Source organism: Anopheles ziemanni, chromosome 3 (genome assembly GCF_943734765.1).
Source record: "Anopheles ziemanni chromosome 3, idAnoZiCoDA_A2_x.2, whole genome shotgun sequence".
Lineage (NCBI taxonomy): Eukaryota > Metazoa > Arthropoda > Insecta > Diptera > Culicidae > Anopheles > Anopheles ziemanni.
The window spans coordinates 88,262,931-88,278,157 of record NC_080706.1 but is presented as its reverse complement, the minus strand read 5'-3'; the positions used below and the strand labels follow the sequence as shown (position 1 = coordinate 88,278,157).

General features: G+C 44.1%; 1 protein-coding gene across 1 annotated transcript in view; it reads right to left on the bottom strand.

Annotated features, from left to right (window-relative positions):
• LOC131284010 (potassium voltage-gated channel subfamily KQT member 4-like) overlaps window positions 1-14,482 on the bottom strand; it is a 32,276-nt gene extending 17,794 nt beyond the window's left edge. Inside the window, exons 1-2 of the mRNA XM_058312863.1 lie at window positions 13,362-14,482; window positions 5,923-6,140 (exon numbers count right to left, since the gene is read on the bottom strand). Coding sequence (XP_058168846.1) covers window positions 5,923-6,140; window positions 13,362-14,482 — 1,339 coding nt within the window. The remainder of the gene's footprint in view (window positions 1-5,922; window positions 6,141-13,361) is intronic.
• Between the last annotated feature and the right edge of the window lie 745 nt (window positions 14,483-15,227).

The window sequence follows — 15,227 nt, the reverse complement described above, 5'->3', positions numbered from 1 at the left end:
GTTTCGTTGTGTGCGGGAACAAAGAATGGTAACAGTGTTGGCCCAAGCTGATTATCAAATATTTACTCTTTAATTGTTCACCACATCGTGCAGCACGGCAGATGGGTCTGGAAAAGTCAACAACCAGGGACCGGGGGCCGCTGATCCGTGTGCCAACAAAGGGAAGGTTTTAAAGCTCCCCGGAGCTCCAAACAAACATCATTATCGAAGGCTTAAACCTAAAGCCTGAAACTACTGCAGCCGGTGACCGATGGTGAACTGCTTGCAAGGAAAATATTTGCCCATCAACACCAATAGATAAGGTACGGTGCTAAAGGCAAAGATAATTCTGACAAAAAGTGTGTTTAAACTTTGCATAGGATTCATAACGGTTTGCTTGAACAAAACATCAACTAGGGAATGAAATAAATAAAACAAAATTAGTATAAACAATAAAGTGTTTTTAACTATTCAACCCATTCTAAATTGGACATAAACAAACAAACCCATTCGTAAATATTTATCATTGGATGTAAGCCAACGGGAAAATAACAACAAGAACCCTTAAACACGTTTTATTACCTTATACATAAACATCCTTCCTATGAGCTGCCCTCCAAACATCATCATCGTTTTGCAGCGGAAATGGCAAATTGCACCTCGAAACTGCAGCTATTATTAGCGTCAATTCAACTGCATCGGCAATGTGTGCGAAAGCGATGAAAAAACAAAAACAAACTAGAGCAAACGCACGATAAAACTTTGATGAAATTACGTGCTCGAATTTTGCAAACCCCGCGGCCAGCAGCAGTGTTGTCGTTTTATGGGCCATAATTTGCGAATAAACTTCAAACATAGACAACGGCAAACGTCCGCCGCAAAGGGCACGAGGCTGGACAAGTTTTGGGCGCTTGTCTTAGCGATGCACGAAAATATTTGCACTGCGCTTGGCGAGCGGCGAAGTTTGCGTGGACTGGCGTTGCCAGCGTTTTTCTATAATGACAACATGGCATGTGACCGTTGAAATGCGTCGCAACGTTTTCTGAAATTGCAATGCACTTTCCGATGCAACACTTCTAGCAAACATCATAGGAAAAACTAATAGATGGGGTTATGCTAATGTAGTTGAATTCAATTCGATGTGAATGTGAATGACAAAAATTACTGTGTACAAATCAGAACTTAAAGTATATTATGGTAGCAAAGATTTGACCAAACTTTCACATTGTGAATAAATGTTTTTAAAAACTGATTCAAGTAGCAATTAAAAAAGAAACTTACAGTAGAAACTAGAAAACATATCTGGAACAATTGTTTAAATTGTTGATTCAGCAAGAGAATATAAAAGAAGATGACAATAGAAACTAGTAAACATGCCTTGATCAATTGTTTAACATTTAGAATTTATAGACAAAAATAGTATTCATCCTGGCTCAACAAATATCATCTTTTTATAACAACCATCGAAAAATAACAAACGTTGCAACGATTTTAAATGGTGTACATAATTGAAACATGTCGAGATCTAATTGAATACCCGTAAAAAATACTTTTCCAAACCGTTCAAAGCCACCCATCAGCGGCAAACAATGTTTTCCAAAAGAAAACAGTATCGGATGGGGGTAAGCTAGACTCACGCCTCGAACACTTATTGCGCCGCTGTTCACTTCATTTCTTGCAAATCTTTTCACTGGCCGCCGGCGGGCAAAGGCCGGAGGAAATTCATGGGAAATTGCACTTGATAGCCATCGCACAAAACGCGTGGTGAGGAGGGGGGCCGAAGCCCCTGCGGCGTGGTGAAATTAAAGCCCGACGATGAAAGAGAAATTCGTTCCCGAGCCGCTTCTAGACGGGTCTCGAGACCATCCAGAAAAAAAACAAAACACAAACAAACGTGCACAAAGATGATCAAAGTGAAACTTCAGAAAGTGAACTAACTTCAACCGAGCAGTTAAGAGTGGGAATGGGGGGAAATCAAAGACGTGCGGAGGAGAAAAGCGAAAGAAAAAAGGCAGAGTACACGAGGGAAACGAAGAGAGACGAACAAAAAAAGCCAGTTAAAGCCACTAACATTTACTAAGCAGCCCCGCCTGGCTGTTTTAAACAAAGCCATGCATAAGAAAAGAGCATTAGAATGTAATGGAAAAAGGAAAAGCTTGAATGGATGAAAAAAATATCCTTTTTGTTTCAACGCGGTTAAGCAGCGACTTTAGAAACACAAGCACGATTGAAATAAGATGAGTGGAAAGTCGAGTACTAGTCGTGAACGACATTGTTGCCGGTTCTATTTTCATTTCCCTCGCTCGTGGTCTGGCCAGTAGGAGTGAAAAAAGAAGCTTAAGGAATGAGCGGGAAAAATGATCCTCGACGGAAAACGGCCTCTCCTCTTTCAAGCGGAAACTCCTCGACGCTTTTTCGCTTTAGGGTGAAGGGTGCTGATGGCACTTGTTGCTGCGAAAAATTCTACCCAAACAGGACACTGAGGGACCATTGTGCCACTGTTGAGTAGGAAAAACAACACTAACACACACACGCACACCGACCCAAAGCGGGATGTTATTGTTTCACTTTGTGTTGGTGGAGATTAGCATGATGTTATTGTTTTAATTTCCCTTCATGTCTAGGATGGACGAGGGTTATGAGTCATTAAATCAGAGCACCGTGCGCTCGTTATGTTTGTTAATTCGCTTCGTTTTTTTCACCCTGCATCAGTTGCAATACAGAAAGAGCCCAATTAAAATCACGAAGAAAGATCGCGTTCGGGATTAGCGTAAGTGTAAAAATAATTAATCCGTCAACATAAAGGAGCGCCACTATTTTTCATTCGTGTCTTCATTTAGTTATGATAATTTCTAGGAAAACGCAGTGAAGTTTTGTGATGCATCCGAACATCAAACCTAGATTTTGTTTCACATAGATTCAAATTTCGTTGTTTATATTCCTTTCACTTTAATTTTTAATTTATATAGTCAGAAATTATAACTTCGTTTACTTTTCTTTTCCTATAATGTAACATAAACATACAACCCTCTTCCAGAATATGTTATAAAATGAATAACTATTTTATGATCAAGTTTTCAAATATATTTTACAAAAAAGGATAAAAATATCGAGGTTAATTTGAAGGAAAATGATGGTCTACCTAATTACACTAAGGCAGTGTGAAACTCATTATCGTTGTTGAGTCGGTTGCAATATTCAAATCTTGGCGACGGTCGACCTTCACGATGGACCATAAGCATTTCAATTAGTTTTTATTTATCTTCCTACTGCCGTTTTCAGGTCAGAGCTTACTTCATGGCATAAGCGCTCTGACAGCAAACGAAAAAGCAATGGATTTTAATCGCTAGTGGGAAAAAGCGTGTTCAGTAAATTTCATAAGCTAGTATCAAATTAGTTCGGCACGAAGGTACAAGAAAATGGAAAAACCTCCGTAGAACTCGATGGAATCGTAAGAAAACTGCAGGAAAGTCCGCAAGCTTCGTGAATCATATTTCTCATCGGGGTTTTCCCCACGCTGCCGAAGAAAGACTGCTTTCGTTGCACTCTTTTTCTAACCCGTTGAAGATCGTTTCTTTATGTCTCAGTCTCAGGGTGAAGGCCAACAAGGCAGGTAATACTTTGAATGAGTGCTGCGCAAAAAGAAAAAAAATGCACGGACAAATCACGACGACATTGAAATGGATGGAACGAAACCTTGTAGAACGAGTAACTTTTTCGCCAACACAAATTGAAATGCTAATGAGCGGCAATGTTCCACGGGGAACGCGGGCGACTGGGCACACGGAAAAACCTTCCCGCCAGGGTTGCTGTATTCTGCTCGTGGGTTGCAGCATTCCGTTTTGCTCCAAGGGCCCCTGAAGTACAGTGGAACATATGGCGCCGGTTTGGGCATAGTTTGCGGCCATGCTACATCGTTTTATCTAGCGTGGGACGAGAAAAAGAACGGAACAGCCGAAAGCTGGTACAAGTACCAGCCACCAAATGACCGCCGAAAGGGAACTTTGGCCCCAAATATACAGTAGGCCGTGTCCAGGCCCAGGGCATATGAATAATTCATGAGATTTAACCGCATTTCGAGCGCCATCGGAAGACTAGATCAGCAGGCTCTATGATCGTGCGATGGAGTGAGGCCACAGCTGTCCACTCGCTGAATAGTTTGATAGTACCACGAAGTCCATTAAAGGAACTCAAACAAGGTCCATGATGCACACTACGACTGAGGCCAAGCAAAAGAAATTTCCTTGAACAATGATCTAGTTTAATGCTTTTACGTTGTTAAATACTTTATTACTTTATTTAGCTTTCCATGATACATTATCCGATAGCCTTGCAATGTTATAAAATTAGGCTTTTACAAATTGTCTGGCTAATACTAGACAAATTGCTATCACAAAGTCGCACGAAATTTAATATGAAACTTAACAAAAGCAGAGATCCGGTTGATTTAATTTAATCTTCTCAGAGGATTTAATTCTGTTATTTGCAAGTAATTTAAGATAAAAATTATTACATTCACTTGGTATTTTGACGGACCAGTTCAACCGTGCTCTATTTATGTCGGTTAACGATTTACTTTTCTATCTTTGTTTTGAGTTTAATTTTAGGACTTTGAGATTTTTTGTCCAAACTCCAGCACACCAAGGCTCCATTGTGTTTACGAGTCCAGGAAAGGCTCAATTTTCAACAAGCTTCTACTTAGCAGGGCACGCGTAATAACAATTCTGTCTTACGGTGCCGAGCCTGGTTGTGGGTCATCCGGTTTTGGCAAATTCATGGCGTGAAGCCTTAAAAGAGCAGGATTCTGGCATATAAAATAAAAATCACGCTAAGAGTCTCGATGCGAATTCGTATCACTGTAGATGTTTTAGTTGATAGTACCTTACCGCAAGGCGTCGTGTTTCAACGATGCTTAGCAGAAGCATTAGAACACGATGGGCAAACAAGTCATGGTGGTGGTGGTGTACAATTATTTATGCACCAAGTTGCGGTGAACCCTTAAATTGACGCTCATTTATTAGCCTTTCGGAAACAGGGGGTCCACATTAGCACCTGGACTGGCAGCTCTGCCGCTCGCAAGGTGCAGCACCGGGTCCTCGTTTAAATTATTCCATTCGGTGTCGTGGAGAAAGGGGTCGGGCTTTGGTAAGGACACCTCGGGACGCAAACCGGAAAGAAGGCATGAAAAATAAAACAACAGCACCCGACACCAGGCACCAAGGAAAGCACCACCATGACCGGAATTAACGCAACGCGCTAAAGTAGAAGTGGAAGAATAAATAAAGGCAGCCACGTCGTCGTGCAGGGAATATCTGCCAGCGCTAGACGATCCTGCGACCGTACCGTCGGCGCATGCATACATCACCGGAGGCACCTTGAAAGTGCTGCAGTTAAATATGTACGAGTGTATGCATTTCAAATCGAAGTGTCGTGTTTTAATTTAATTTCTAATGAATTTGAAATTAGTTGCAAAGGTGACTACGCTACGCCGGGGACGGTGGCATCACGAACAGGCTGCATGAGCTATAAAGAAGGTTCTAGTCTGTATGTGTGTCGTGCCGTTGGGTCCTTGGAAGAGGTAACGGTTCTTCGCTTTTTGCTATCGATTGCTGCAAACTCTGACCTTTGCTAGTTGATGACTGTTTTATTTGAAGAGGAAAACGTTTTATCTAGCTCCTATTTCATTCAGTGAGATGTGATGGTTATAACATGCACAGGTCTTACTTGGAGTCGATCTCCTGGTTTTAGATGAAGTATCTTGGACTTGTGTTACATTTATAGAGCCTGAATGTTTACTGCTATAGAGAAGAGCCTTAAGTAGTTCTCATCACATAGAAAAACAGAGGAAAAGGAACGTCAAGAAAAACTTTTCATACCACCGCAAATAAATTCGGCTGAGGAAAAGGAACGTAAATTCATACCATTTCCCGTTCGTTCACTTACCTATAATACAGATTGGCTTGCGGATGAAGCGTAACCGGCCGCAGAAGCCCATGTACTTCGACCGGCAGCCGGCGGACCAGAGCCGGACGAGATATTCCACGCCGAAGAACACCACCAGGCATATCTCCATCCAGAATAAGGTCTCGTTCGCGAACTTACTATACTCGTCTATCGTCGATAATACGCTAAATATTAGACACACCAACACAAGCAGAAATCTGTGAACGAGAAGGGCGGAAGGGAATGATTAGAATTGGAGAATTGAACAATAAATACAAAAGGTGTTTTAGAGGACACAAATCGAATGTACTCTGTTTTATTTGCTTGAATATACTCTGTTTTATCTGCTTTTCTGGATCGATATAGCTTGGGAATGGTATAATAAAAATGAGGTGTTGGATATAGAGTTTGATCCATCAATCATTGATGGTTTGTTAAATTTTCACGACTCTTATAAAGTTTAGAAAATCGTTTTTTCGAAGTCCTGATCTACTAGAACTGTGGCAAGCACTCTTCACAATGGAAATTCCCGACGCCAGAGTACTTTGTCGATTATTGTACTTTTACTTTTTAGCATAATTACCTCCACCACGATTGAAGTGAAAGAAAGCAACGTTTGATTGGCGTTGCAAAAGTGCAAAAATTGAAGCACTACTTTACGACCACGGCGCTGACCACTATGACGCCTGGCACGCCTTAACACGCGGATCACCATTTTTGTGGCGCTTCCACCACGAAACGGGCACCAAACTCCAAAGCGCAGTAAAGCGATTCTTCATCATTTTTATGCGAACCCGTTTGCGATGGCGGAGTTGTTGCTGCGGGTTTTACGACCGGAAACCGGCAAACCGCCGCGGAGTGCATCGCCGCACGGCTGTCGACTCGTCGAACCGGGTGAAATCCGTTCCGCTTTATGGGATTTTACAGCGAGCTAAGCAGTTTCGCAGTTTGAAATGATCGCCCCACTTTAATGGTTCTTTGTTGGGATACGCCGAGCGTCTCGAGACACCCGGTGTGAAGGGGGGGGGGGGGGGGGGGGCCGTCTGCCAGGAAAAGGCGAGATGCTTGCGAGGTTATACGGCGAACATATTTCATCATCTTCAAGTTGGTTTCTCGTCGGTGTTTTCCCATCACCGAGCTCTATCGCTTCACTCAAGATGCACGACGGAACGGGTGCGCGAATGGGGATTGTATAATATTTTCTGGAAATAGAATTTAAATCATGTGCATGCGCTCCATAAACACGTCCTTCGCTTAAGCATTCAACATGCTCTGGACTCGAGAAGATGAAGCAAAAAAATAAAAAAAACCCCCATCGCAAAATGTGTCACCGTATTCTGGTTTGGATGCAACAAAGCAACAACAAAAACTGGCAACCACGTCTTCCACCCTTTTCCGCGATCCCGATTTATCCAGCAAGAGTTCCACTCCGCTACAGCTCGTGGATAACCCCCTCCATCCGGGTGGGATCGGGTGTCATCCACCGTAAGTGTTCATTTTCCGGCGAATCAAGAAGTCCTTGTGGTGAAGATCATCGCTTTCCAGCCGTTGAGAACATTCGCGAGAGTGTGATGGGAGCCGGTGTTCGCATTGGCGAAGTGGCTCTGAGGCCGGGAAACCAATTTACGCGATTGGAAGACAGCCTCGCGCTGATATAGGCTAATATAGCTACATCCCCGGCAGTTCTGGTTCGTTCGTGCTCCGTACCGACGAGTGGGTGGATATTTCGGTACCAGCAATTTTCCACCACCATCACCAACGTATGTCGCTGTCAAAAGGAGGAACCAACCGTCACCAACGGATGATGAAAAGGGTAGGCCGTGGCTCACAAAAAGCGCCCTGCTCCGAACATTGGGTCTGTTGCTTTTCCGGCCGAAAGTCAGGTATTTCTTCCGCTTTCGCAAAACACTGACACCGGTTTTTCGGCATGACAGACCGATGAGGAGCTCGCTAACCTCCGGTAGCCCGTCCGTCAGACGGTGCAGATGACACTTGCTGTCACGAAGCGCTTCACCAGGGTCGAACGTGCCGAAAAGCCTCGCCAGATAGGCGTAATTCGGGTTGCTGGATGTTTTCTTTGTTCGCTGACAGATTGGCCAGGATTAGATGGAGCGCGTTGTGTGAATCGGAATGATCTGAAGAGTTTTCCAAACCGTTTGTATAACAAGCCGTGCGATTATTGTGACGCGTTGAACAGACCCGGTTCATTTGATTTCATTTTGTAATCCGGACTCAATACTTAAAATTCATTATTAATTCTCAGGTTTCCCTCCGGAAATATTTGTGTTTATGTTTTAACAAAGTGTGTTTGAAGTTCCGTTGGTTACATTTCCTTTTTAATGAGCTCAAAAGTAACTGTGTACATAGTGATGGATATGAAATGTGAAACGGGATACTATTGATGATGAAATGGTCCAACGAAAGTCCATAGTGAAATTGTATTTTATTTCGATAGCAAAGTGCTGCTTTTATTTTAACTCCTCTGCATGGAAACAACACCTTCACTAACTAAATAATGGCACACCAAAACATTTGCGAAAACCGGTATCTATTATCTATAATTCAATCTTTTAATTCAATCAGACGCACCTGTCATCGCACTAATTAAAGAGCAAATCGATCGTTTTCCATTACTACCCCAAAGCGATTTGAACGTTTAGGATCGTTTTGTTGATAGCGTGATTGAGGGTTTATGTATTTGATCGAGCGCGCCGTAAAATGCGTGTGCGTAAAATGCAAATGTTCGATTTTAATTTGCACCGTTTGCCAAAGTAATTGCCGCTAATGATGATGGGGCGTGCACGTGTGCCACGATAATCGAAACGTGTTACGGTTTCCTGAAGAAAACGCAACTTAGCTTCGAAGAAATTTTCAAGTTTTGAATGATTGAATACGGACCTAATTGAAAATGTTTGCTTCCATCAAACTTAATCATCGTGTAGGAAACATTACTTTCTCTTTCTCTCCTTATGCCGGTGCGACCTTTTTCCCCATTTCTTAGAAAGCATACCTACGTCACCGGAGATGCATCGTGCAGCTTCCTTAATCCTAAAGGATTCCCTCGAATCTGCTCGTCAAGGTACACTGATTGATGCACATTAATTTTAGATTAATGTAATGGAACGGTGAGCGTCGAACGGTGGAATGGGAATCATGAAGCACAATCTTCTCGGGATTTCGGCCGTTTCTGGGACGGGGTTTGAGGAACGAGCAGATGAAGTGCCCTAGTTAACTTTCCACGCGCGGAAAAAGGTATCCAGAAGAGGATTGTGGGAAAAAAGGATAGATCAGATCACTTCCGTTTTGCAGAAAATCTGTTCACTATCTCGCGCACTTTCATTGGCAAAGGGTAAGAACAATGGAACAACAGAGAGATGAAAATGGTTAAAATTTACAGATTTTGGAAGCAGAACAATATAAACAGACTTTTATCCAAAAAATAATAAGGTCGATAAAATATATGAAATATAATTTTCGTGTATCTTTTTCATATCTTGCAAGAACAGTGTTCCTAACTAAATATGACAAATCCTATATAACAAGCAGTTCGTACTGCTGCTTGTGAATTATTAGATGAATTGGTGCAGTTAAGCAAAATTTTAGTTTGCTTATTTGATGTGTTTTCATTCTTTTATTTATTATCGAGTTCTTCTTTGATTCTATTGTTCAAGGTATACTTTTTTTTGTTAACAATTAACAAATGGTATCGTATGTATTCTGTAGTTCACTTCAAATTTGTTAATTTAGTAAAGGATATCACATTTTATCAATTGCGAAGTTAAAATTAAAAAAATTGTTTTAAAGATTTCTCCTACGAACAACCATAGTTCGATTTCGTGAACCATTTTGAACAAACGTACTTATCTGTCTCACCGAAATCTGAACGAGAATCAATTCGGATGAAGGTTTGGAAGGTCTGATACATTTCTGAGGAAGCAGAATAAGTCGAGGAGAACAAAGCATGAGGACAATTTGAAGAAACGTGGTGGTAGGCTGGCGGTAGTATTGATATCCCGGTTTGCGCTGGTAGTGGATTGAAAAATTCCACCGGTATTAGATTCAAATATTTCGTATCGTTACGAACAATCTTCTTCCTCCTTCTCCACTTCTCCGGTGGAAGCTCACGGTGCCCGCGGGTATCGTTGGAAGATTACGAAAAGATTGTATTAAATCTCTCGAAGAGTGATTTGTTTAAGCTACCCGCGTTAGAGTACGGAAGGTTTGCCCGGCAAGCGGGATTTCCTCAAGAACGCGCGGTTCCTAAAGCTCCAACCATGAACCATGATTGGACCCAAGAGTGCTGCTAGGCCGACGGATGGTAACAATGGCTCCGGTTGGGGCTGGATCTCCCAACCAACCCTACAACGAGCTATGATTGATAAATTGAAACCGACCGAAGCAGCGAAGCGGGCAAGTTCTCAGCTTTGCAGTTCATTTCGTGGACGTGTACGATGCGGCAGGTGCTTGACTAGGATTTACTTCGGTAGCATTTGAAAGGACCGCTTCCGCACGCCAAACCCTCCCAGTCGTTCCAAAGGTTATCAGGTCCTCACAACCGTGAAAACGTGGAACCCAAGTAGCTCGATGGAAAGGATTGTAGGGTAGGGTTTTACACCCTAGGCCGTACGCTTGCGAGATAGTGGAAAATTAAATACCTCAAATTCCTGCCAGAATTCGGACTCACAGGTCTCTGAATGAAGGCGAGGAATGTTTCAGCTACGCCAGGTTTGATTGGTGATGAGCTTGAAATAGGCTTCAACGCGAAAAGAATTCTAGCGATGACATTATTTTTAAGCCGGATTAAATTTATGAATCGCCATTGAATACCAAAATATCAAGCAAAGAATATGGAAAATTCCATTTTATTTACATTCTTTGTATTTCTTACACATTCTGCTTTCGTAAAAATGTCAAAAGAAATGTTTTGCGTAATTCAGCAGATTTAAGAAGAAAAGGAAACAAAAGTATCTGCATCCTCACTTCCATTCTATCAACTCTGGTTCACTTTAAAATAAGAGAAGCAAATACACCTACAGTACAACCATTGCTTTCCATGTTGTGGATGTGCTCACGCTATAAAATTTCAATAAGTGCATCTGCTCAACAAGTGCTCAACCAAATCCTTCCCCAAACTGCAGAGCTCCAACAAAGTACTACCCGTGCTGTCGAACTGCATTTGTTTCCTCGTCTTTGCGGCACATAAAGCACTACATTGTATACTCCACAAAGTACTGCACGAACTTCAGAACCTTGCTGTCTGTAATCATGGATTTCCCTGGAGCACACTCGAACCAACCCCACCCAGAATGAAGGGCAACATTGCAGCATTGCACCCGACGTCGCTCGACGCTGGTTTTGTTTCGGCACAATCATTATGATGACTACATGTGACGACGAAAAACATGAAACCATAATGCGACATTCTGATTCCTCGCGGTGTTGTTGATGGTTTGTGCTGACGTTGTTCCCAACCACCTGCTAGTCTCCGATCGGAAATGATGCCACCGTTTGCGAACTCAGCACTCGGCGGACGCTCGGTGAATTCCAGAATGCAATTAAAAATACATTTTCCCACGCACGCACAGCATTGGGTGGGGTGGGTGGTTTTGCAACGGTGCAGGCGAACAAGAAACTGCCATTAATTAATGCTACAGAGACGCCATAAACCCACACACAGTTCCTTGAACAAGGACCAACCGGGAACAATGCCACTGGAGGTAGCACAACGGAACTATCTAGCGGGAAAATTTCCCAGGAATTAGATTCATCCGGAAGAGTGGTTCGGGAGTTTACTTGACAACGCTGTCAAGCGTGCAATTTTCCGCGATGTCCCACTAAAATCGGCAAACGGATGGTATCGCTAACATTGGCGCACCAATTTCCTAGATTGTTGTGGGCGCGTTTTTCCTGCCCTCCGCTTCCGCAACTGGCTCCTTTTCCGGATGACATCGGCTTCAAAAACCACGGCTTATCAATGTAACCACTTTCAGAACTCTCCTCATTCCCTGTGTCTTTCTGCTGTACAAAGCGACAAGTCACTCTCGCATCTCCTTGTTCCCGTAAGTACACAAATTATGTGCTTATGTGGTTCATTAATTAAATAATAGCTACAACAAGTTGCTCCGTAGCAGCGTGGTTCTGGCGCTCCACTTGTTTCATATTTGAACAAGACAACATGAAGGCATGAACTCCGGAAGCGGAAGATAGCTGCGAACTTTTTAGCCACATTTGTGGGATTATAAAATTGGCAAAGTTCCTACACCGTAGCAAGGATTGTCTCTCCCCTTCTTAACGTTTGTGTTTGAGCTACAAAACCATATTGGCTCCCGTGACAGGCAATAAATTATGCCTATAAACACAGTACATATTTCAAACTTGAGTACGCGCCCAAGAAAAAGATTCATTTTAAATCGGGGGTTCCAAGGTGCTTGACTGGGATGGATGAATGAGCCTTTTTAGAGTTTCATATCGAGCACAAATGACAGGATAATATCATGTTTATATTGCTTTGGAATCTTGCCCGAATGCTTTTTGGCGTTCATTTTGACATTTCGTTTACACACGCCATTACTTGTATAATAATAATGTGTAATGTAAAATAGGTATGCGCTATAGTGCTTATATAATAGGCCACAAAACAATTTTATATTTTTTAGATAACAAATGACGCCACAATTTGACCTTGAAGACGTGGATTTTAGAATCATCCATAGGTTGTTACTATGGTAATTGGCGTTAATTTGGATTTGAGGACAATTGATGGCATCATTTGTACTTGCAAAAATATGATTTTATTTTTTAAATGCTGCTTAACGTTCTAGCTTTCTAGAGCATGCTTTTTTCTAGATTTACATTGAACATTTTGAAAAGAAAAACACTGAAAAAACTTTATTTAGACCTTTTTTGCATTACACCGAGCTAGCAGAATGATGAAGAGGTGTATCAAAAAATAAGAAAAGGCCAGAAGATATTCAACAAATGTACTAAAAAGAAACCGTTTACTGATTTGCAAAATTCTCAAAAATAGCGAAGCTGTAGCGTGATAAAAAGAGCGGTGGAAATTACCGCAAAAAAGCATTCTAGGGGAAGTCAAGTTGGTTCTCGGAACTGTTCGAACAGAAAATCCTGAAATTTTTGTTTTAGATAAAGCTTTGCCTTTTAAGAAGGGCCTTATTTTTTTGTAAAAATATTCAGCCGTTTTCGACATATTTGACCGAAAATTGACCGCTGTTTGGATTCCACTTTGAACTAAGAACAAGATTTATTTCAACATGGCCAAAGTAATTTTTTTAACTAAAAAATGTACGTAATGAATGTTGATTCTCGAACATATACATGAGGATTCTAGAACATATACAATATACAATTTAATTACATCATGGAACACGTCAAACTGCGAAACGAAAAGGTTAAAAAGATAATTGCAATGCAATACTTACACAGAAAAGTGATATACAAAACACAGCCAGCCACAAGGATGCTCGAGAAAGACGTAGAACCGCTCCTGGACGGTTTTTCCGCGCCGGTGATGGAAAACGTATTTGGCCTTGAACGCCTGATCGATCGGCAGCGCGATCGGGTAGTACGGGTTCGGGACGCCCAGGTTCTTCCCACCGCTCCCGGGCACCCCGGGCTCCCCCGTGCCCACCCCGCCCAGCGAGACACCCTGAATCTCGTGCGCGTCCTCGTCCAGATCGACGTCATCGTCGTCGTCATCGTCGTCCACGATGTTGCCCGGGCTCGCACCGACCCCGTCGAGGATGTCGGTCGAGCGGGACCTCGAGCGGCCCCGATTCTTGCGCCTCATCGGCGTCGGAACACGCTTGTGGTGGGGCTCGAAGGCGCGGGCCGGCTTTCCCGGCCGAAAGCGCCGCAGAAACTTGAGGGCCCGCGGGGACGAGGAAGAAGGGCCGGAGGACCCTGGGTGGAGACTCTTGTACGCGTGGTGATCGCTCGCGTTCAGCTCGGTCGTCTCGATCGCCGACTCGACGTCGTCCACCAGGTCGTCCTCGGAGCCCTGCAGCGTCCGGTAGCTCATCATCCCGCCACCCCCACCGCCCGAGTTCCTCATCTCGCCGCCCGCGCACGGGCTCGGCGTCTGCGTGAGCGTCCCGCCCGTCCCGGTCGAGCCCATCGCGATGCCGTTACTACCGGCGCTGGTACTCGCCGAGATCGCCGACCGGCTGCCGGCCAGCAGGTTCGTCGTCTCCTTCACCGGAGACTTGAGCACGCTCAGCACCAGATCATCGCACGCCGTCCCACCCTGGTGCTGGTGCTGATGCTGCTGCTGCTGCTGAAGGTGATGGTCGTCCAGCCCGAACGAACCGAGACCGCGCGCGATCATGGCGGCGTCGGGCGGTAGTCCAATGCTGGCGCTGCTGTACTGGTGGATGTTTCCGTAGGAGTAGTGGCGCTGCCTGCCACCACCGGGTTGCTGCTCTTGGTGCGCTTTCGCTTCCTGCTGCTGCAGCCGAAGATTGCGTGACTGCCGGTAGAGATTCTCCTGCTCGCCTCTGTTCATTGTTATCGTGGTGGTTGCACTCAGCACTACCGACAACATTTGGCAGTATCGGTCGGGCGTGCGGTCGCCGGACGCGAGTTGCTAGCAGCGGGTCGGCGGACCACGACCGTCGTTCGACTGGCCGCCCACATCCGGCATCCTCGTCCCCCTTCGGGTACGCCTCACGAACGCGCAGCACTACGACCACCACCACCACCAGCACCACTACTTGCTCGCTCTACTCCTCCTCGCTCAGAGCCGTCTGAGGTTTGACCCCGGTATGTCTTCTCCCTAGCACCGTACACTGCTGTCACTGACACTGCTGCTGCTGCTGCTGCTTCTGGTTGCACTACAATGACGCGCGGCACTACTGTCAACATTATTCCGGACGGACTGTCTGGGGACGCGGGTTGCGGACGCTCATTTATCACCAACGGCTCATTTTTTCCACGCACATCACTGTTTCACTGCGAACGTGCACCGCCTGCTGATCGTCAATGCTGAGTTGATTCGTCGTCGTATCTACTGAAGTGCACTTGAGAACGAAAACAACACCCTTGATGAAAATGCTCCTTTGTTTTGGGGCAACAAGGAGAGAGAGAGTGTGAGAGAAGGTTCTAACACATTTTCACTTGTTAGAAGCGGCGCAGAGTTCTTTCCACAAATCTTCGTCCCAAACCAATTCCGAACCTCCGTCAATTTCTACCCACTTTGATCGTTTCCATGTGAAAAGGTGGCACATTCGGCCAGACGAGCTATGATTACATTCCACTGAATCGTTTGCGAAAAGTTCTTCGAGGGGAAT